Source organism: Condylura cristata, unplaced genomic scaffold (genome assembly GCF_000260355.1).
Source record: "Condylura cristata isolate star-nosed mole 26May11 unplaced genomic scaffold, ConCri1.0 scaffold00011, whole genome shotgun sequence".
NCBI classification, from domain to species: Eukaryota; Metazoa; Chordata; class Mammalia; order Eulipotyphla; family Talpidae; genus Condylura; species Condylura cristata.
Window position 1 is genome coordinate 17267755 of NW_004567112.1, and position 24233 is coordinate 17291987.

General features: G+C 39.6%; 1 protein-coding gene across 2 annotated transcripts; it reads left to right on the forward strand.

Annotated features, from left to right (window-relative positions):
• MGEA5 (meningioma expressed antigen 5 (hyaluronidase)) lies at positions 1-24233 on the forward strand. Of its 2 annotated transcripts, XM_004680508.2 has the most exons (16): positions 1-647; positions 4528-4579; positions 5242-5339; positions 6366-6496; positions 7563-7734; positions 9346-9444; positions 9613-9897; positions 12686-12844; positions 13331-13944; positions 14913-15087; positions 18108-18193; positions 19144-19248; positions 19917-20002; positions 20265-20457; positions 21276-21435; positions 22192-24233. In XM_004680508.2, exons 1-16 carry the CDS (start codon positions 449-451, stop codon positions 22326-22328), a joined length of 2751 nt encoding a protein of 916 aa, XP_004680565.1. In that variant the 5' UTR covers positions 1-448; the 3' UTR covers positions 22329-24233. The 2 variants fall into 2 exon arrangements, with proteins under 2 accessions (XP_004680565.1, XP_012579125.1); XM_012723671.1 differs by lacking the exons at positions 18108-18193; positions 19144-19248; positions 19917-20002; ... (1 more) ...; positions 21276-21435; positions 22192-24233 and adding an exon at positions 16644-18101 and having other exon boundaries at positions 18-647.

Sequence of the window (24233 nt, forward strand, 5' to 3'; positions counted from 1 at the left end):
GGTCTCCGGCGCAGGCGCAGTGCGGATAAACAGGAAGCGGGCGGTGGAGGCAGTGGCAGAGGAGACCCAGGGGCTACCGGGGGGAAATAGCGGAAGGACTAGGACATTGGGAGGGCGGCCGAGGCTGAGCCTGAGAAGAGGACCTTTGGCTGTCTGCCTCAAGGGACGGAGAGGTTGTGGCCGCGCTCGCCACGTAGACTTCCAGCTCCCCAGCTTAGGCTGTGGCAGCGGCTGACAAAGGGCTCGCCGGTGCCGCCGCCCTTCTCATCCGGGCACTCGGGTCCCTGCAGATAGGGAGGGGGAAGGGCACAGGAGAAGGAGGAGGGGGGAGAGGAGCAGGAGGGGCGCGCGCTTGGAGCCGAGGCCCTCACCAGGGCTCCGGGCCGGCGGCCCGACGGACGGAGGCCGAGCAGGACCCGCAGAGGTGGCGACTGCCGTGGGCCGGAGGATGGTGCAAAAAGAGAGCCAGGCGGCGCTGGAGGAGCGGGAGAGCGAGCTCAACGCCAACCCGGCCGCCTCCGCGGGGGCAGCGTTGGAGCCGCCGGCAGTTCCGGCCCCCGGAGAAGACAACCCACCCGGGGCTGGCGGAGCTGCGGTGACCCGGGCGGCTGGCGGGGCGCGGAGGTTCCTGTGTGGCGTGGTGGAAGGTGAGCGCCCTCAGTCCCGCGCCGGCACTGACACATCCTCTCCTGCGGAGGGGGTGGCGGCGGCGCTTTGGGGCGCTTGAAAGGCTCTAACTCCCGTGGGTCTGAAATTTGACCCTGCTTTTAAAAAAGGGGGTGGTGGTGGGGAGACGAGAGGGTGGGCAAATCTCCCTTCCAGTTCGTAAACGGCGTCGAATTTCCCCCTGGCTACTAGCACGCCTGACCGCACCCGCCTTGGGCCGGGAGCCAGGCATGCGCCTGCGGAGGCGCCTTTAAAGAGCCTTGTGTTTGGCTCTGAATTCTATTTCTTTGCACTTCGGGGTCGAATTTCCTGGGGTGTTCTGTGTTCAAATGGAAAAATGTGCACACAGATGTGTTGATTCTTCCGGAGTGAAGAGAAGCACAGGCGGCCTATAGTTTCACACATTTTTCTTTGCTTCGATTTTTTTTTTTTTTTTTTTTGCTGACCAAATCCCCAATCCTCATCCTTTGGAGATTTCATTTGCATCCTTGAAAATTATGATTGGCCAACGTCGGTGCTTTGCATCCGCGCCCCTCCCACCCCCCCCACCCACCGTGAATCTTTGACTTTATTATTTTTTCCTAAAGTATTGATCAAAAGAAATCCTTTCCTAGCTCCAGTATTCAAAATTCAGGAACTCAGGTCAGTAACAAACTTCCATTGGGAGTCAGCTCAAAGAAATCTTTTATGTTTCAAGGTAATTTTGTATTATGAAAGATAACAGCCTTCCTCATCTCCAACTCTGATGGAATCGTCATTTCTGTAGAAATCTGCTTATGCCTTCTTTCTTGGTTCATTCGCTGCAAACTTAAGAAACCTGCAGTCCCCAGGCATACAGTGAAAGCTCCAACAATAAGAAATCGCAAACACTTGGCCCGAGGGCCTTGCTGCTGAGGTTTCGAGGAAGCGTTGAAAGTCATGGTAGTTATTTTCCTCTTGTCACAGTGGAGGAGAAAATGGAGAGTGAAGCTTTGACTTGAATAATAAATTCTCAAAGTATTTGAGATAAATGGAGTTTGAATTTAGTGATTGTAAAAGAGTTCTTTTTAATCATCTTCCTATTTCCACTTAAAAGGAATGATGGGCAATTTCTGTGGTTGGAGGAAATGTTCAGAAGATTGTATCAGTTTTTAAATACAATGGACATGTATTGGGCTGTGCATTCTTTGGAAGCTTAAATCGGTTACATTATTGCTCTTCTTTCAAGTACAGCATGTATTTGAATTTTCTGAAGTGTTTTTGCGGGACACTGCCCTTTTCTTTATGTAGTGATGTGCACCAGTGTAACCCAGGAAAATCAGTCTTCATAAAAAAAAAAAGATGTGGAAAAGAAAAGAAGGGTTGAGTGTTTCAGCTTTTCCAGTGTGTCAGTTCTAAGGGAGAGCAGACTAGTTTCAACTACGGTAGGGTAGTAAAGTGTGAAATAGATTGTCATAGTGAATCATCTTGCCAGATTTGGAGGAAGACAGACTGGAAAACTATTGTCTTTGACTGGATTTTATGTATGAGAGCATGATTGCTTTGTGTATATTATCCCTTGGTATATGTATTTGGGACTTCAGCGCAGGAAGAGTCTAGAACAAGCATAGTATTCTGTTTCAGAAATTTTTGGGTGGAGGATGGGTAAGCAGTGCTGGGGAATGTAGAAATGTTAGAGCTAGAATCTGGTGAGTGAGACGAGCAAGGAAGCTTTGCCTCTTCAGTCTTTTAGTAACTATGGAGAAAAGGTCATTGTGATTTAAATAGATTTGTTTTTCAGAATAGTTTTAAAAGGTAATTGCTCTGCCCCTAGAAGAATTTGCCCCCTCCTCCTTCCCCATTCACTTGTATATTTTCTTGGTGACTGAGCATCTGATTTTATTTCTCCTTGTAGTACCTTGGCGCCATTCCTAAAATGAGTGAGGATAGAAAATAACTGAAGGTGTTGCCAATATTCCTTTTTTCTCTTTTTCACACGGAACTTTGCTGGTTTGACTCATGACTAATAGCACTGCTTCCTTTTGTGGTGCCTGTTAACCAAAATCATGAACTGAGTCTCAAAGAGCAAAGTTAAGGTTTTGGAAGGTTCAAATGTTAAGGTCAGACACTTAAAAAAATTTTTTTATATTAAAGCAACTCTAAAGGGATGTTTTAAGTGCCTACTCCTTTAATAAGAGGAAAATGATATTGCTAAATGTTGAAGGATTTAGAAACTATAAAGACTGGTATAAAATTAACCTAATTTATAGTCACCTGATAAAGGGTAACATTGAATTGCCAAGATCTAAAGGGCTACTGTTTCACACGTTGGTGTGTAATGACTTTTTCTTTGGTTTATCCTGTGTTGCAGGGTAACCATGCTGTCAGATTTGAATTTAATACATTTAAGAAATTTCTATTCTGTCAGTTGTGTAGACTGTGTCTGAGTGCCTACAAGTGTGTGATGAGCATTTTGTACTCAAAATGTCAATTTAACCATCTTCATGCTGTTCTTGAGAGGTGGTTCTTATCTCCTAGAGAGGATTAGCCTGTGACAGGTGGAAAATAAAGGTTAGGTGTTTGTGGTTGGAGCTGTGATTAGCACACTGGGAGCTCCAAATAGCAGCTTGTTGCTTATACCACTGCTTAAGTCATCAAGTCTGCAGCTTTGGTTTCCTGCAGTGTATATTACTAGTGCTTTGCTCCCTCTGGAACATTCTGAAGTAAGTCACATTCTTGAATTTTTAATTGTTCGAACCTTTGCTCTGGAATTGAGAATGCTTCAGCATTTCCAGTTTGGGTCAATTCCACTGTTGGGCTTTGTTGTGAATATAATTTAAGGCATTTTAGGGGTTACTTCTAGTTTTTCTTCTTAAAGAATTATTTATGCATACAAGAGTTGGTGTAGAGGGAATTCACTAGAGACAGTGGGGAGCAGAACAGGCAGATCCATTGACATACACTGCTAAGGGGAGCAGTAGGCAGGACAGGGAAAAGGTCGGCTGAGCCATGTGGCTTAGCTTCCTGGTGGGGGATAAAACTTGTTCTTCAGTGGTTGTTTGAAAGTGCTGACTCAATCCCTGCACCAGTAGAGAGGCCCCCTTTTTCTTTTTAAATTCACTTCCTGATACCCCTTCCCCATTTTAAAAATGATTTATGCATACAAGAACTGGGGTACAAGCTAGAGGTGTGGGGAGTGAGAGGATTCCCCAGAGACTGAGAGGAGAGCAGAACAGGCAGATCTACTGAAACACACTGCTGAGGGGAGCAGTGGTGTAGACAGGAGAAGACTGCACCAAGTGAGCTCCCTCCCTGGCCAGGGACCAAGCTCTTGCTGCTGTGGCCACTGGTAGCTTCATAGTGCTGACACTTAACCCCTTGTGCCACCAGGGAGATCCTCAGGCTTTTTTTTTTTTAAGATTTATTTATTTATACATACAGAGCTGGGGTACAGACCAGAGGTGTAGGGGTGAGAGGGTTCACCAGAGCCAGAGTTGGGAGCAGAACAGGCTGGCTGAGGAAGTACACTGCTGAGGGGAGCACAGGAGAGGTCTGCCACTCCATGTGGGTCACCTCCAGGGCAGGTGGGATCAACTCATGCTGAAGTGGTTTTAGCTAAGCGCTGTGCTTTAACCTGCTGCGCCACCAGGGAGGGCCAATGGTTTAGCTGTTTTTAAGTAGCTGTTTCATAACAAATAAATGTTAATAGTAGAAATTATCTAAGCAAAAGGAATATCACCACCAAAGATACATTAATGTTTTACTAAATTTCTTCAGATTTTGAAGTAGTGTACACATTTTTTTGGTAAAATGGGATTGTATAATGTTTTATAACCCACTTTTCTCAAACAGTTTATTACATTTTGAAACTTGAAAATAATTTCATTCTTACTTTAAATCTAGGGTTTTATGGAAGACCTTGGGTTATGGAGCAGAGAAAAGAACTCTTTCGAAGGTAAATTTTTATTATATATAGTTCTAAGCCCTTAACATTTCCTTTTGTTTGTAAAAATTCTAATACTGAGCAGGCCAGATTTGATAAATTTTCTCAATTTGATGATTTCTCAGTTGTGGAAGTTAATTTCTTTTGGTCATTTCTTTCCCTATGCCATTGGTTTCCATACTTTTTTTTTTTTTTAAGATTTATTTCTGCATACAAAACTGGGGTACAGGCCAAAGGTGCAGGAGCAGTGAGAGGATTCACAGAGTGGGGAGCAGAACAGCCAGATCAATGCAGCACACGGCTGAGGGGGGCTGAGGGGAGCAGTGGGCCGGTCAGGAGAGGTCTGCCGTGCCATGTGGTCACCTCCAGGGCAGGCGGGAATCAAACTCATGCTGCAGTGGCTGCGGAACCTTCACAGTGATGGTGCTTTAAAACCGTTGCGTTACCATGGAGGGCCTGGTTTCCACACTTTTCCTGGGGAAGCTCAGTAGATTTGGGACTTCACTTGCCTCAATTCCACTGTTCACAAAAAGATTAAAAGCTTTTGTTCTAGAATGTTACTAGAGATGTTAGAAATTTCTTTATAAAATATGGAGGTATTCCAAGGAAAGAACTGAGATTTAAAGCCTGTATACATTGCCTGTTTATGCATATGTAACTTTTTTTCTCTTAAGGCTCCAGAAATGGGAATTAAATACATACTTGTATGCTCCCAAAGATGATTACAAGCATAGGATGTTTTGGCGAGAGATGTATTCAGTGGAAGAAGCTGGTAACTTTTAAATTTTATTTTTTTTTAAAGATATATTTATTTGTGCATACAGTGGGCTAGGGTACAAGCCAGAGGTGTAGGGACAGTGAGCGGCTTCACCAGAGACAGAGTGAGGAGAACAGGCAGTTCTACGAAGCACACGGCTGAGGGGAGCAGTGGGCAAGACTGGAGGGGTCTTCTCGACATGTGGCTCACCTTCCTGGCCAGGGATCGAAATAATTTTGAAGTGACTGTGTCCAGTTTCACAGTGCTGTACTTTAACCATTGCGCCCCCAGGGAGAGCCCTATCTATGCTGCTTAATGTGTTTTTCTTCCATATTATAAAATAGTTGCATATGTATAATTACCGTGTAGGAATTTCTGTTCAGAGACTGCAAAAACAAGCAATAAAACATACCTCGCAAATAGTATAGGAAATAAAAAGTGGTTTATATTTAATAAGAATTGATGCTTAATTCACTGTTTTTTAAAAAGATTTATTTATGCATACAGAACTGAGGTACAGGCCAGAGGTGCAGGGGAGGTGAGAGGATTCACCAGAGAGAAAGTGGGGAGCAGAACAGTCAGATCAACGAAGTACACTGCTGAGGGGAGCAGCAGGCCAGTCAGGAGAGGTCTGCCACACATGTGGATCACTTCTGGGGCAGGGATCAAACTCATGCTGAAGTACCTTTAGCTTCTCAGTGCTTTGCTTTAACCTGCTGCACCACTGGGGAAGGCCCTTAATTCACTATTTTTAAGAAATGATGAAGTAGCAGAATAGAACTTTGCCGTAGGCAAAACTAGCGGTCGGCTGTGCTCTGTTGGTCAGCTCTCTGTCCAGGGATTGAATTTGTGTTGTACTTGCTACTAATATCTTCATAGTGCTGAGACTGTCCTCTTGTGTCACAAGAGAGGCTGATAATTTCGTCAAAGCTGAGAGATTTCCTTTCTTACCTCATTGTATATTGGAGGAAAATAATGTCATTGGTTGAGTGGTTAAGATTCTTTTAATTGTGCTTGCTCAAAACAGTCTTTTTTTTTTAGAGCAACTTATGACTCTTATCTCTGCTGCACGGGAATATGAGATAGAGTTCATTTATGCTATTTCACCTGGATTAGACATTACCTTTTCTAATCCTAAGGAAGTATCCACATTGAAACGCAAATTGGATCAGGTAACAGCCTATTTTTTTTTTTTACTATTTTTGTCTGAATCCACTCTTTTAACTTAGTTTTCTGAGTTGTTTCTGTGATGTTAAAAATGCCAAATTCATGTTTCTTGTAGGAATATTTTACTATAATGCTCTTTTCTTTTTAAATTTATTTATTTATGTATGCAAGGGCTGGGGTACAGGCCAGAGGTGTGGAGAGTGAGAGGATTCACCAGAGACGGGGGAACAGAACAGGTGGATTGAAGTACACTGCTGAGGGGAACAGCAGGTGAGGCAGGAGAGGTCTATTGTGCCACATGGATTATTAGCTCTCTAGCCTGAGATCAGGAATCTGATCAGATTCATTGCAGTGGCTGTATATAGCTTGGTGGCACTGAGGAGGCCCCTGTATGAGAAAATTCTTAATTAAAGACCACTTAGAATTAATACTTAAAAGAATGTTTAATAGGCTTCATTCACTGAGACTTGAGACCATTACACTGATCTCAGGTAGACATCTGAGAATCCAGATGATTGTGAAGTTCTGTGATTTAGAATCATGTTTTGAAACATTACTGGACGTTGGTTTCATTTGTGACTAAGGTTATAGAAATGGGGTTTTACCCATAGACATCACTCTCTGGTTATATAGAGAAGAGATCTAATTCAGCCAAGATGAGAAGGAAAAAAAGATGACATAGCACAAGTAAGACTTAAGTGAACCAAGCTGGAGTATAAATTTTACTTAACACAAAAGCCACACATCTTTTTATCTTTTGTGAGCACAATAGGCCTGGGTTTTTCATATCTTGAGTTTACTCTCTGATTGGTCTATGACCAGTAATCAAGGAGGTAGACGGATAGGCCACTTTGTAAAAGCTTTGTTGGACCTTATTGCTATATTTCATTCAAACCCAAATGTAAAGTGATTCCCAAACTGTCTAACATAGAACATATAAAAACATAACAAAATATAAAAGTATAACATATAAAATATGCTGTTTAATGTAGAAAATATAAAAACAATAGATTTGACTTTTGTATTTTTTATTTTAAGTTAAGATGGCTAAGCATCTCTTCCTTTTCCTAGGTTTCTCAGTTTGGGTGCAGGTCATTTGCCTTGCTTTTTGATGATATTGACCATAATATGTGTGCAGCAGACAAAGAGGTATTCAGTTCTTTCGCTCATGCCCAGGTTTCCATCACAAATGAAATTTATCAGTATCTGGGAGAACCAGAAACTTTCCTCTTCTGTCCAACAGGTATTGTATATCATAATTTTACTTTAAAGTAGTTGTCTTGAAATAAATTATTTTCAGACCACCACGTATAAACTCTATAGTGTTCTTCCCTCTCCCTACACCCCTCCACTCTTTTGGTCTAAAAAAAGGTAGGAATGCTTCTCCTAGAAGATATTTTTCATCATCTTAAATTAGAGAAATTTTAGTCACTAAGTGACAGCTGAGCTGGCAAAAGATACTGGAAAGTATATGAAGGTCACATTTTCAGGACTTAAAGTAGTTGATATTATTAAAATGAAAACTTGATTGAAATTTACATTACCTTTTAATTTTTAAAGATTTATTTATGCATACAGAACTGGGGTACAGACCAGAGGTGCAGGGTTGGTGAGAGGATTCACCAGAGGTAGAGTGGGGAGCAAACAGGTAGATCGATGAAGTACTCTGCTTAGTGGAGCATCAGGCAAGACAGGAGAGGTGTGCCATGCCATGTGAGTCAGCTCCCTGGCCGGGGATCGAACTCATATTGAAGCAGCTGTGGTTAGCTTCACAGTGCTGTGCTTTAACCCACTGTACCACCAGAAAGGGCCCTTATATTTCTTTTAACTTAATTCACTTTTTATTTCTTCCTGCTGTTCCTTTTTCCTGCCTAGGCATGTCTTTTCACTCCTCCTACTCTTGTCTGGGCTCTTATTTCCAGTAGTCATCATAGAAAACTATTAGTTCCCCCCACCTTGGTTTCTTCCACTGAAAATGCTTTTGTTTCCCTTAGTTGCCTCTTAAAATTAAGCTTATAAGAATTTTCTTTAGATTTTTCTTACTCAGAAAAATATTAGCAAGTACTAGGAAATTTTAGACTGAGTTGTATTTAATTTTGTGTGTATATCTGTTTTAGAGTACTGTGAGCATGAACTTTAATCAGTGGTCTGGTGTTACATGAGTACTCAGAATGTTCATTAAGATTTATTGGAAATTAATTCATTAAAACTAGGTATAAAGTATTTTTTCTGTTACTAACAGTTCATTCTGTTTGGCCTTTGACATATAATGTGAATATAGGCAATACAGAATTGTAAAGATAATGCAGAAGTTTTTAATTATTTCTTTAGTGAACTTACATTTCTAATAACTGAGATCATAACAGTTGGTCTTTACTATTATTGAAGGGAGAAGATCAGATTTCATGAATTTATAATTTTATTTGTTTTTTAAAGATTGACTCATTTATGCATACAAGAACTGGGGTACAGGCCAGAGGTACGGGGGATGAGCGGATTCACCAGAGATCAGGGAGCAGAATAGGCAGATCTACTGAAACATACTGCTGAGGGGAGCAGTGGGCAAGACAGGAGATATGAGATATCTGCTATGCCATGTGGGTCAGTCGTGCTGTAGTGGCTGCAGATAGCCTCATAGTGCTGTAGTTTGACATGTTGCACCATCAGAGAGGGCCCACAATTCATTATTTTTTTTTAACGATTTCTTAATGAACTACCCACTTGAATTTTACTTTTTGGGGGCATAACATCTTTTATCATTTGGTAAGAATTTAGAGTTGGTAAACTTTTTTTCCCTATTCAAATATTCATTACCATTTCCCTCTATTTTACTTAATTTTCCCTTTCCATTCAGAATATTGTGGCACTTTCTGTTACCCAAATGTATCTCAGTCTCCTTATTTAAGGACTGTGGGTGAAAAGCTTCTACCTGGAATTGAGGTGCTTTGGACAGGTAAGTCTTTGAGATTTATACAGTACTCTGTGATTTACTTATGTATGCATATAAAAACTGGGATGCAGACCAGAGGTGTCGGGGTGAGAGTATTCACATGGGACAGAGTGGGGAGCAGAACGGGCAGACTGACTCTGAAGGTCTTTAACAAATGCTCATTATTTCTAGGTCCCAAAGTTGTTTCCAAAGAAATTCCAGTAGAGTCCATTGAAGAAGTTTCTAAGATTATTAAGCGAGCTCCAGTAATCTGGGATAACATTCATGCTAATGATTATGATCAGAAGAGACTATTTCTGGGCCCATACAAAGGAAGATCTACAGAGCTCATCCCTCGGTTGAAAGGAGTTCTCACTAATCCAAATTGTGAATTTGAAGCCAATTATGTTGCTATTCATACTCTTGCCACCTGGTACAAATCAAACATGAATGGAGTGAGAAAAGATGTAGTGATGTGTAAGTAGACTATTTAATCCTCAACCTTGAGAGGAGGGCTGAGCTTAATGAGAGCCCTTGACAAAGCTGGGTTCTTTGACCAGTTTAGGAGGATTGATTAAGATGGGTTGTTTAGTCCTATGAATGACAGATATATGTGATAGAAGGACTAAGTGACTTTGACATGTTATTCAACTTCTTGGCCTCAGTTTTTTGTTTTTAAAATGTGACTTAGCTTTTAAAGTCTGGTAGTAGACAAGGTAGGCTTTTAGTATTCCCATTATCTTTAGAATTACTTTATTTTTTTTAAAGATTTATTTATGCATACAAGAACTGAGGTGTAGGCCAGAGGTGCAGGGGTTGGGATGGGAGGTGAGCCAGATACAACAGAGACACAGTTGGGAGCAGAATAGACAGATTGACTGAAGTATACTGAGACAGAAGGGGTCTGCTGCGCCAGTGGGTTAACTCCCTGGCAGGGGATCTAACTCTGGGTGTGGTGGTGATAGTACTGAGACTTAATCCCTAGGCCACTATGGAGACCCTCTAGAATTACTTTATAGACATATATATTTGTATATAAATATAAATTTTTTAAAAGATTTATTTATTTATGCATTCAGACTTGGGGTATAGCCAGAGGTGCAGGGGCAGTGAGAGGATTCACCAGAGACAGAGTGGGGTGCAGAACAGGCTTACTGTTGAAGTATACTGCTGAATGGAGCAATGGGCGGGTGAGGAGATGTCTGCTGTGGGGCAGGGATCAAACTCATGCTGAAGTGGCTTTAGCTCAGTGCTGTGCTTTAACCCGCTGTGCCACCAGGGCCTAGAATTACTGTTTTAATTCAATTTTTGTTTTTGGTTCACTTTATTAAACGAGATACCATACTAGATATGCTGTGTGTGCATGCAGAACTGGGGTGTAGGCTAGAGGTGTGGGAGTGTGAGAAGATTCACCGGAGATAGTGGGAAGCAGAACTAGAACAGTGTACTGTTAAGGGGAGTAGTAGGCAAAGCGCAGGATTAGCTCCCTGGCTGGATTAGCTCCCTGGCTGGGGATAGAACTCAGGTTGTAACAGTGATAGCACTAAGAATAACCCGTAGGCCACCAGGGAGGCTCCGATGACTATCGTATTTAATTAATATAGAATTTAAATTCAGCTTGCATTTATGGACTTTGGTTGACTGATTTTTTTATTTATAAAAAATTCCTCATTGATTTCTAGTTAAGAATATTGACTATTAATATTTAAACATCTATGATTTGTAAAGTATATCTTCCAGGCACTAAAGGTACAAAAAAATAATCTCTTACTTTTGAAGAACATAGTCTAATGTTGGATAGACATATGCATTTGTACTCTATGGTCATCAGAGTTTTGAGACAGTTATCAACAAAGTACTGTGGGAATACAGGAGGGAGTCAAAAGTAGTGTTAAACGGTCTCACTGAGGAAAGGATATTTCAGCTCTTTTGGAGTGTGAGTAATATTTGCTGGTTATTAAAGTTATGGAGAACTTTGCTGCCATGAATGAGCCGAAGACCTGCTCCACCACTGTTCTGAAGAAATATGTCCTGGAGAACCACCCAGGAGCCAGCTCTAACTATCAAATGCATTTACTGAATTTTGGGCCATTTCAGACTAGCTGAATTTTGGCCCATTTCAGAGGGTATTGAATTTGTGTCATTGTGATGGGAGATGGTATGTAGTGGTATAATGTGTCCTATTTCTCAGTTCTTTACCCCTGCTTCCAATTCTGTACATTGATTTAAATGTCTCTCTTTAAGAGGTATATAACCTAAATCCCTTCTGCATACATAGCACTTAACTCCTACTTCTTTTAATGTTCTTTTCATGCAGAACATGAAGCATGTTAAGTAATAGTAAACATAAGCCAGTTTGGACCAAATGCAGAGAAATGAAACTAAGCGTGGAGGGGTTTTTTGGTGAATGTGTAAAGATTTATTTATGTATGCACGAACGGGGGTACAGGCCAGAGGTGCATAGGCTTGAGAGGAAAGCTTCACAGGGCAGGGACTTCACCCTTGGTGTCACCATGGAGGCCCCAGAATAGAGGTTTTGAACACCAAGCCAAAAAGTACAGACTTAGTTTTTTTCGATTGTTGTCCTCATGCTAAGATTGCCTTAGCCTATGCTCATATGTAGACTGTTGGTTTTATCTTCTTCCCCCTTTGCAATTATTATTTTGCCCATTATTATTTCATAAATATTTGACCAATTACAACTTTTTTTTAACAATCTACTTTTATTTATTTATGTATTTAAGACCTAGAGTGTTGGCCAGAGCTGTGGGGGTTGAGAGGACTCACCATAGAGTGAGGAACAGCATGCCAGTGAGACAGGAGAGGTGTCTCTGCCATGTGGGTCAGCTCCATGGCTAGGGATAGAACTTGTGCTGCAGTGGCAGGAGCTTGATAGTGTGGACTTACCCCCTGCACCACCAGGGAGCAGCCCTAATTATGACTCGTTTTATTTTTGGAAATCTTAATGTTTTTAATCTTGCTTTCTTAAAAACTAGTATCAATGAACTTGTAATGATTTTTTCCCCCAGTGATTGTTAAGCTAGTGCTTTTTATTTAAGTTGATAGTTTCCATTTAGATGACTGTTATAGATAAAAAGGGTCAGTGAATGGTCTTGCTCATCTTTGCATTTTTATATTTATGGTTCCATTTCTTTGCTTCTTTGTTTATACCCTAACAGCTAGTTATGAGTTGCATTTTTGCATTTGTCCCTCAAACTTGTCAAGAGACTTGTGTAGTCAAAACTGTTCTTTTACTCTTTTGCAGCTGACAGTGAGGACAGTACGGTATCAATCCAGATAAAATTAGAAAATGAAGGCAGTGATGAAGATATTGAAACTGATGTACTCTATAGTCCACAGATGGCTCTAAAGCTGGCTTTAACAGAGTGGTTGCAGGAATTTGGTGTACCTCATCAATACAGCAGTGAGTCTGGCTCAAGGGGTTTGAATCATATGGTTGAATACAAAGTAAAGGACTTGTGATATACCATATAGGTCCTCCAAGCAAAGTGAAATTTAGGAAATCCAATAAATAATAAGATTTATATAATCCTACTTTTGACTTTTAGTAATTTTGATCCTGGTGGTTGCTATTTTGTTTTTTAAATATATTTTAAATATATTTAAAATAATTATTAAATATTAAAAATATTAAAATAATATTTTTAAAATAATTATTGTCTTTAATGTCTTTGAAAGAGACAATAAGAGGATGTTGATATTTTCCTGGATGTTAATTACCTGCCTTTTCTTTTCCCTCACCTCCTGGTGCGGTTTAGAGAAATTACACGTTTCTCAGCATTCAAATCATTGGGAATCTCAAATTGAGGTTCCAGTTACACATAAAATGTTTCTCTAGATTGTTGTTGTTTCTAATTTTGATTGTCTTTGTGGCAATTTGTTTTTGTAGGTAGGCAAGTTGCACACAGTGGAGCTAAAGCAAGTGTAGTTGATGGGACTCCTCTAGTTGCAGCACCCTCTTTAAATGCTACAACTGTTGTTACAACAGTTTACCAGGAGCCCATTATGAGCCAGGGAGCAGCCTTGAGTGGTGAATCTACAGCTCTGAGCAAGGAAGAAGAAAAGAAACAGCCAGATGAGGAGCCTATGGACATGGTAGTGGAAAAACAAGAAGAAACAGATCACAAGAATGACAATCAGATACTAACTGAAATTGTTGAAGCTAAAATGGCAGAGGAGCTGAAGCCAATGGACACTGATAAAGAAAGCATAGCTGAATCAAAGTCTCCAGAGATGTCTATGCAGGAAGATTGCATTGGTGATATTGCCCCTATGCAGACTGATGAACAGACAAACAAAGAGCAATTTGTGCCAGGTCCAAATGAAAAACCTTTGTACACTGCAGAACCAGTGACTCTGGAGGATTTGCAGTTACTTGCTGACTTATTCTATCTTCCTTATGAGCATGGGCCCAAAGGAGCACAGATGTTACGTGAGTTCCAGTGGCTTCGAGCTAATAGCAGTGTGGTCAGTGTCAATTGCAAAGGAAAAGACTCTGAAAAAGTGAGTATGTTTAATTTTCCTGCTGCTTTTGGGCTGAATTGAATTGCCATGTTGGCCATCTGGGAAGAGGTTTGGTGGTTTTTTTTGTTTTTTTTTTTTTTTTTAAAGATTTATTTATTTGTACATACAGAACTGGGGTACAGGCCAGAGACTCAGGGGCAGTGAGAGACTTCACCAGAGACAGAGCGGGGAGCAGAACAGGCAGATCAACGAAGTACACTGCTGAGGGGAGCAGCGGGCGGGTCAGGAGAGGTCTGCCACACCATGTGGTCACCTCTGGGGCAGGCGGGAATCGAACTCATGCGGAAGTGACTTTAGCTTCTCAGTGCTGTGCTTTAACCCGCTGCACCACCAGGGAGGGCCCTGGTTTGGTGGTTTTTTTAAAGATTTGTTTTATTTGTTTATGCATACAAGAGCTGGGTGTAGGCCAGAGGTGTGGGAGATGAGAGGATTCACCAGAGATAGAATGAAGAACAGAACAGGTAGACTGACTGAAATACACTGCTGACGGGAGCAGTGGTAAGACAGGAGAGGTCTGAGCCATGTGGGTCAGCTCCCTGGCAGGATCACACTTGTGTTGCAGTAGCTGCTGATAGCTTTGATAGTGCTGAGACTTAACCCTTTAGATCCACCAAGGAGGCCTGGGAACAGATTTTGAATGAGTACACTGCTAACTAGTAGAAAATTGATGACATATGCCCTTTAAAGTGGACGTGGACTCTGCTGAGTCTGGTATTGTCATTTTCATAACTTAATTTTATAGTTAGGAGTGGAGGAAAGTCCCAAGTTGATTGTTTTAGGAATACTTGTCAGTCTGGGGAGACATAGACCTCATTGGCTTATCTGAATATCTTTTAAGCCTACTGATCCTTCAGTGCTTAGGATAAATTAAAGGTATCTGATAACTGTGTTTTACATTATTTTCTTAAGCTTGCAATTTTTTGAGTTCTTGTATTGCTTCTCAATAGATTGAAGAATGGCGATCACGTGCAGCCAAGTTTGAAGAGATGTGTGGACTAGTGATGGGAATGTTCACCCGGCTCTCCAATTGTGCCAACAGGACAATTCTTTATGACATGTACTCCTATGTTTGGGATATCAAGAGTATAATGTCTATGGTGAAGTCTTTTGTACAGTGGTTAGGTAGGTGCACTAGGAACAATCTCTTCTCCTCAGATATATTGTCCTTAAAGAAAAAAAGACATATTATCCCATAGGGAGAAAAACTTAAGAATTGGTAAATTTCCAATGCTAAATTCTTTGCCTAGATTTCTTTCAAAGTTGTAGCCATTATTGCAGACTTGAGGTACAAGTCTCAGTAAATACATGTACCACATTGATTTTTCTCCCTTGGGCTAATTCAGCATAAATATCTTGGAAAAAATGTGCTAGACAGTACTGACTTTAACTTGCTCTGACTGAATGCTTCCTGGATGGAACCTGTATACCACTTTTACCTGATTTGGAGATGAGACACTATGAAATGTGACTGTAAGCTCTCTGCTGCTTGCTGTGTCTTAATAATGCTGTGTTTACCAGAACAATTGCCGAGATGACTAAGGGGCCTGGCAAGAGGAAGCCATCCTCCCAGCCCTGTGCGCATGCGAGCTTCAGTGTGAGGCTATTCTGGTGCTATTTGGTATATTTTGCTTGACTTTTCTTTATTCCTCTACCAAGTAATTGGTTTTAGCAGGGGATGGAAGTTGTAGCCCTTAAAAACTTTTTGCTTCATTAAGTAGATGTTTAAAAATAATGTTTCTTGGGAAATTACTTTTTGAAATTTCTAAAACTTGGTAAAAAGCACCAGCATGGCCAAGTTTCTATAGGGACCTCATTTCATTTCCAGGTTTTCAATCCTTCTACGGAATATGTGATGAACTTACAGCACACAGCAGGCAGCAAGGCTGACTGACATGTTACAATTTTCATAGTAGTCACAAATACTATAATGGGTTACATAGTCTTGATTATGAAGTAAGTGTGTAAAACACCTTGAGCATAGATTAAGGAAAAATAGCTATGAGATTTTTCACTTCCTTGCCCTTATACTTTTGGACTCTTAAATATTTAAAAGTGCTATTTTCCTGGCATACAACTAAAACTAAAAATAATGAATTCTGAGTTTGTGTATATCGCACAATAGGTAGAGAATTTTGACCACATGTTATAAGGCTCCAAGAGCTCTCTCTTCTGTGATAGATACCTGCCATTAGACTCACAGACTTCAGGCCAGCAGGTTATAATTAACCCTTACAGTGATTTCAGTCTTAAAATTCCAACCCAGACTCTGGGCTGTTGAGCTTGAGAAGGCACTAAAACATTTCATATTCATCTTTTCATTCAAGAATTACTAAAAATTCTTGATTATCTACAGCCATGTTTCTTTTTCCTCAGGCTTTCCCTCTGTATTGTGCAATTTGGGGGGCAGCTTTCCCAAATAGTATAAGAGCTGTCATACAAACTCAGGGTCAGAGCATCATGGGAGTTTTTAAGTCATTTTGGCATCTATGTATCTTTTACAAAATTCATGAGGATAGTATTTTTAATGGTTCTAGAGTAATTTCAGGGAGTTACTAATTAGAACCCTTTGTTTTCTTCCTTTCTCCGGTCCAGCTGGCATTCAGTCCTTTAAAGAATGTGGCTATGTAGTACTTTTGATTACTAATGGCTTCTATTATCTTCTTCCCCATTGTGTACAGATGGGAGAATCCTCAGCACAAGTGTCTACTACTATTGGATGGACAGCGGCAGATGTTCACAGCGCGTCATGATTAATTAGTTTAAATTGAAAGGTTCTGTCTGTGAGGTAGTTCAGGTAGATTCAAGGGCAGTAGGCATGAACTGAAGTCACGTTTGCGCAGCGACTGAGGCATTAACCATATTTTCATTTACACAGCTCTTCGTACATGCAGCTTTTTACTGTAATAGTTGGAAGTGCTAGTTACGTTGTAGTCTCAAAGTTGGGGGGTAGGGGAAATTGGCTGATCTTAAAGTTTTGAGAGGTACAGTTTTTTCCTGCAGTGTCAATTTACACTGAGCTATGGAATGGGGCAGTTTCTCTAAATAGCTTTAAATTTGACCCTATTTCATATTTATTATACATTGTTTTTAAGTACCCCTACCCCTAAAAAATTTACAAACCTGGATTATAATCTTTTAATGGGCCTGAATTGTCAACAAAAAAATTGTTTTGCTTTGGGACTGTCTGACTAGCACACTACATTCTTGTACTGATGAGACTGTTAACTTGAACAGGAGGTAGAATGCTGTCTTCAAATGGAAAAGAACTATTTTGCGCTGCTTTATCTTGTCAGAAGACTAGGCAGGTGACTTTGATTTGGTATCCAAATACTTACCTTTAATTACTTACCTTTAATTATCTCTCTCAGCTGTTTTAATTACCTATGAAATTGGTTGAGTGGTGACCTTACAACTCAGGTCTGGACTTCAGAGCTGATTACTTGATGCTTGAGTTCAGTGCACTGCAAAAATTATAATGCAGTCCAGAGGACCCAGATGTCATACTTTTAAGAAAAGTATGTCTTAGCTTTGCACAAATGAGAAGCTCAGTTGTTTCTCCTTAGTTCTCAGCTTATGCCAGACCAGTATTAGTACTAGCCAAGTCTAAATTTGGATTGTCCTTGTCTTGAGATTAAAAACAAAACTCTTACTGGATAATTGTGTCTATTTATTCTGCTGACCTTAGTTTTCTGACAAGATTAACCCTTTTCCCCCTTTTCCCTTTCCTGTATCCTTCCTTCAAATGTAAAATGTGACTTCAGACAGGTTTAATTCCTTCATGGGCTGTGATAATAAAATGATTCATCTCATGTAGTTCACTGTACTGTAATCTCAATACAGAGCAAGCAGCTGGCTTGATTTTTATAACTAGGAAGTACATAAATTTGACCAAGACAAACAAGAATTTCCTTGCATATTTTAAAAAAAGGATAGAGCTCTTTAATAGTTATCATTAGAAGAAGGAAAATCATTATGGAATTTACATTGCAAATAAAATTATTATCACAGCCTTTATCCTGAAACCCTGGATTATTATTATTAGAAAGCTATTTCCACGAAGTGTTTGTTAGTTTGTTGGACATTTGAGACCCCAGGAAATCCCCTTTCTCGTAACGTTCTCCGCTTGGATCTGATCTCAACAGGGTGTCGTAGTCATTCTTCAGCACAGTTCTTAATTGGAGACCAAGAACCCTGGGCCTTTAGAGGTGGTCTAGCAGGAGAGTTCCAGGTATCAATATGAATTCACAACTGAATTGACATTTTCTTTGTTTTATGAGAAAACTTATGTTGCGCATCAGATGGCTGGAAGGATTGGTCTGCCGAAGGCTTTCTAGTCCCAAATTCAATTTAGTCACATAGCTGGATTTTAAATCAAATTTTCCTCCTCTTTCACAGTAATTTCTGAAGGAGATGCTGCCAATTTCCCCCGCGCCTGCGAAGCGCAGCGGCTCTAGGTATACACCTCACATTGTTTCTTTGCAGGTCGCACAGCAATTTAATCTGCGCCCGCAATGCACAATGCGCGCATGCTTATCTGCCAGTGGAAACTCCATGAGCAAAAAAGCTAATTACTCATGTGAATGGTGAAAGGACCTTTGGATAGTTTTCTAGTTACTTTATAAATAAGACTTAACACTTGACAGAACAGTCCATTAATGATAATTTAGACAAAATACGAAACTTTTTTGGTGCTGAAATTTGTTCATGGACTTTTCAGGTGCTCTACTTTTCTCCCCCCAACAGGTGCTCTGCTGCGCACAGCAAACTGAAGCGCATTGCTTTGGGGATAAAAGCGTCTCCTGGACAGATAACCCTCTTCAGACCAAACCTCTCCTCCTGACATTCTGTACTGCCATCTTTTAGTAGAAAGATGGACTGTATAAAAGATTGGTTTTAAAAAAAAAGACTTGTCATAATTGGAATAGATTTTCTTTTTACTGTAAATTTAAATCCCCACTAATACGTCACTAAAGCTATGTAACTCAGTTTGGGTAATTTCTATTCAGAAGCATTCCCCTCCCCCAGCAAGTGTTTATATTAGTATAGTACACCCCTCTTCTTTAGGTCTGCCTGCAGTAGCCAGTTAATGTTAAGTTGGTAATCTGCAGTGCACACCCATTTAAAGAACTGATTATCTTCCCAACACTAATTCATTTCCTTTTTTTTTTCTTCCTACAGCGTTTGCTGCCAATTGATGGGGCAAATGATCTCTTTTTTCAACCACCCCCACTGACTCCTACCTCCAAAGTTTATACTATTAGACCGTATTTTCCTAAAGATGAGGTAATTGTTTACCTACCAACTTGGTATATGGTTATGGTGCACACTTAGTACTTTCATTTGAACTCATTGGTTTTATGAACTTTTGATGGAGAAAGTGAAACATTGAACACATCAGAAAAATTTAAGCAAGACTCTGAAGAGTTTAGATTCCTTTTACCTTGTGCTAAGTCATTTTCTCACTTGGGGGGGAAAAAAACTGATGAAGTATATTAATAGTTGGAATTACTGAACATTGTGTCCAAAGGATATATTGTCCTTGACTGATTTTTCTGCAATATACCACTGTTCTGTACTTTTAGGTTAAAAAATGTCTGTAGGGACAGTTACTAGGTACTGAATAAAAAGCAAGCCTGTTGAAAACATTTAACATGTTTAAAACATTTTAAATGTATAGAGAATTGACTTGGCTTATATAAGTAGATTTTAATCCACTATTTTATGCCTAAAAACATCTCTTGCTAATGAATTCTCAGTGTTTGTTATAGTCATACTGTTTTCTAACTTGACAGAAATGACTGAATGGATCTTTTATTTAACAAAGCAGAGGTGATCTTTATGACAGATTATTTTGTTAGAGCGTTTCCTAGAGGTCCAGTATGACTTGTGAGTCATCTTAAATTTCTGTTGCATTTTTCTTGATGTGTTGCTTAACTAGATTATATTTTCAGGCTTCCGTGTACAAGATTTGCAGAGAAATGTATGACGATGGAGTGGGTTTGCCTTTTCAAAGTCAACCTGACCTTATTGGAGACAAGTATGTGATGAAGTGTTTGGATGTTAGATTTGGGAGTAGACATTTCATATTCAGATTTATCAGGTTGAGGGGAGGCGAAGAATGGAAATTCAAGTTCTAATTTACTTTTAATAGAATCTGAGTATTAATATGTTACATTTCTAGTTTCATTTTGTATTGAATGTAAATTAGATAGGTTGTCATTTATATTAGACCTTATTGAAGTTGGAAGATTTTTGTTAGTCAATTATAAACTTACTCTGGCCTCTTTTCTTCTGAGCAGGTTGGTAGGAGGACTGCTTTCCCTCAGCCTGGATTATTGCTTTGTTCTAGAAGATGAAGATGGCATATGTGGTTATGCCTTGGGCACTGTAGATGTGACCCCCTTTATTAAAAAATGTAAAATTTCCTGGATTCCCTTCATGCAGGAAAAGTATACCAAGCCAAATGGTGATAAAGAACTTTCTGAGGCTGAGGTAATATAGGTTTAGAAATACTATGGTAATTTTTAAAAATAAAACTAAAAAGTAAATAGATATGTCATGAAATCTCTGTGGCTTCTGAATATCTTAAAAGAATCTTTGGGCTTATTATTTTCCACTCAGGTAAAATGCAATACAACCTGTTTTTTCCTCCCTGTGTTGAAGCATCAAACATGTTAGGGTCTCCTCTTGGGGCAATTTGGGCAAGATTAGAAAATTAAAATCTGCCTGTCAGAAATTAACTTGCTTTCTCACTGATGCATTTCTCACTGTAATTAAATAATGGGATGAGCTTCTGACAGTATTTTCTAGTAGAAGCACTTAGCTTATCTATCTAGTTCCAACTTCAGTGAGTTTTTTTCTCTAAAAAAAATTAGTTATTTTTACTTATACATTGTAGCATGTGTATTTTTAAAAGTTTCTTGAAGGTAATTATTCTCAGATACTTTTAGATATCTGACAGCTATACTTTTCAGTGTAGAAACAGAAATAATAACCAGTGTTTCTGTTTACTTTAAACTTAAACTTTAAACTTGAAAAGCTGTGATGAAATAAAATTTATCATCTTAGCTATCTATCTTCAAGTGTACAGTTCATTGTGTTAAATACATTTTTGGGTGCAAGTAATACACTTCGAAATTTTTAAATTTTAGATTTATAGAAATTGATGATACACTTCTGTATATACAAGAACAGGTTTTACATTTGTCCAAGTCTTAAGAAATCAGCTTTGGTATATTGATATAAACTCCAACGTTTATGTTATAAAGACTAGCTACTGAAAATCAAGAGGTTTTTCCTAATATTTACAGAAAATAATGTTGAGTTTCCATGAAGAGCAGGAAGTATTGCCGGAAACATTTCTTGCCAATTTTCCTTCTCTAATAAAGATGGATATTCACAAAAAAGTAACCGACCCAAGTGTAGCCAAAAGCATGATGGCTTGCCTCCTGTCTTCACTGAAGGCTAACGGTGAGTTGGTATTTGTGGAGTTGTTGGTATTTAGTCAGGGTGGGGGCAAGATTATGTTTTAGAGCTAAAGGTGGATTTGCACACCATTCATGGTGTGGCTTCTGAATAATCAGTGGTATAGGAGTTAATTGCATGTGTATTAACAATAAAATATTGCTCTCTTATGCTGTGATTACTTTAAGCTTCAGTTAAATGAGAGGTAAACTCAAAGAGATTATACTTATTTTGCAAAGAGACTCAAATGACAAACTGAAAATTAAATGAAGCTCTGCCTTCTTGTTTGTCTAGGGGTTAAATCTCAGCACTACCACCACTTTGGCCTACAGGTGACCTATTGAAATAATGAGTTCTATCACCTATCAAGACATTAACCCATTTAAGGCTCAGCAGATCTCTCCCGTTACCCCTCCTGTTCCCTTAGCAATGTATTTCAGTAAATTCAACCCTTCTGTTTCCCACTCTGTCTCTGGTGAATCCTGTCACCCCCGAACCTCTGGCCTCCAGTTCTATGCAAAAAAAAATTAAATGAACTTTGGGGGAGGAACTTCATCTGAGAATTGCCAAATAGTTGACCTAAGCTCAACCTTCAAATGTATTTTGTTTTACTTCAGAGGTATAAAATTTTAAGTATCGTGAAGGAATACTGGAGCTGGTATTGCTAACCTCCTATGATCAATTTGTGAAATAAAAGATAAATCATAATTGATAGCCTTAATTTTGCTTAAATTATTGTTTACATATTTATTTTATTTCTAGGCTCCCGGGGGGCTTTCTGTGAAGTGAGACCAGACGATAAAAGAATTCTGGAATTTTACAGCAAGTTAGGCTGTTTTGAAATTGCAAAAATGGAAGGATTTCCAAAGGATGTGGTTATACTTGGTCGGAGTCTGTGACATTTGTGGGCACTATGAACTGTCCAAAAGTCTTAACTTCACCTGGTGGGTGGTGGTTGGGGTCTTCATACAGTTCAGCCTCTGGAGAAGCAACAAATGAGCCAATTGGGATTGGAAACAAAAGAAGATTATGTAAAACCCATCACACTTTGAGACCACTCACTGGTTGGAAGAAGATAGTATTGCTGCAAATCCTGTATGAAACAGGGATGTGGGCCTCCTTTTTGGGTCTTGTGTTAGGTGTCAGTTGACTTTTACAAGGGCTTATAGGGAGGGGGGTCTTCAATAAATGTAGTCAGCACTGTTTTCTGCATCCAGTGTGGTTGCATTTCTAACCCAAGGGTAATCAAAATCATTTGTCATCCACTCTGTCTGACCTGTTGAATGAAATGTCTCTTTGGGGACATGGCAGAGATGAGAAAGACTTAGTGGGTTTTAGAGGTTCAGGGCAGAGATTCCATGGTTGTGGCATGGTTTAAATTGAACAAATGATTTAAATTTTGGTTAGTTTTTCTGCTTTGTAAAGCCACAGCCACTTTCCTGTAGTGACCATTGGCTCAAGCATGTGCTTTGTAGGGACAAATGTGCAGTTGTTTGTGGCAAAAGCCTAAAAAATGACAAACTTGTAAATTTATTGTATATAAGCTGGCTGTGACCTATGTGTTAACTGTTTCTGTAATTTTTTTTCTTTTGAAAATGAACGGGTGTGCTTCAGGGATGGCACTTTGAATAATGTAAATCAGTAAGAGATGCGTTTTCTTTTTAGAAATGTTATCATTTTTAAAGTGCCTCCCACCTAGGGGTAGGCAGTGACCACTTTGGGTACCAGGCCTATTTTATAGGATTCTGTTGGAAAGTGCAGTCACTTCTGGAAGTTAACCTCAATGCAGGTCAGCATGTGAAATGTTAAATTCTTGACATCTGTCAAAGTAGGGTTCAGGGATTGATTGGTTCCAGTTGCCCTCTGACCAGTTGTCCTTTAACTTCAGGACCTGTTACTATTAGTTTTATTAATCAGAGTCTTTAATTCTTGCATGCTTGTATCTATTTTTTAAAAGAATGAGCACACTTTAACCAATGGCTTACTGTTATCCTTCCCCCACCCCAACCTACCCTCTTAACATATTCTGAACGCTTCATGTATTTTAATTTAAATTTGATGTTTTTAAGGTTCTGAGCATGAGGCTAGCTGGTTATCCCTGCAGGATTCATTTTTCATCATGGCTGGCTAATTTTTCCATAGGTTCCTAACAGTTGTTTGGTATCTTGGGTCCCTGCAATTTGGTATCAGCTGTTCACCTTTGAGCTGAGGTGGGAGGAACAGAAGGAAACTTGAAACATTTTCCATCAAAGAATTCCATCAGTGTAGGCTTTGGGGGAGGTGTATATAATGGTAGTGAAGACCTGTGAATTGGTGAAGAGGGTAGGAAAGGAAGAGTTTGCATTTTCAGGGTAGACTTTCAACTGATAAAAGGATATGTAGTGTGTTGCAAAACTTAACAAGGGCTAAGGTGAAGATCTCTACAAGATACTTTAAATGACAATGTCTTTGATTTTCTCTTTATATTTGGTTCAGTAGTGGACAACTACAGCATTTTATCAGGAGGATTTCAGGGTCAATCAGTGGAATTGTGATTTTTAGCAAGTTTGCTTATGACTTTATCTTGGCTTTTAATAATCACTTTGGCTGGTCTTCTGGTCACAGATGCTAAGACAGATGTCCAGACATATCTTTATCACTGTAGGATCATAAAGTGCTATGTTATCTATGGTTAAGAATATTTATTAAGGTTGGAATGACATTTAATTGATTGTTCTAGATCTCAGCTCAGTTCTTGTAGAAAATGAACTGTAAAACTATCAGAAGACCAATAATGCAAGAGGCAAAATAAAACTTGAAGTGAA

Bases quoted from the DNA above. Each gene is read 5' to 3' on its own strand.
- MGEA5 (XM_004680508.2), top strand. From the start codon at position 449: ATGGTGCAAAAAGAGAGCCAGGCGGCGCTGGAGGAGCGGGAGAGCGAG. The intron at 9,898-12,685 runs GTAAGTAGACTA...ACTCTTTTGCAG, and splicing joins GAGAAAAGATGTAGTGATGT to CTGACAGTGAGGACAGTACG. The intron at 13,945-14,912 runs GTGAGTATGTTT...GCTTCTCAATAG, and splicing joins AAGGAAAAGACTCTGAAAAA to ATTGAAGAATGGCGATCACG.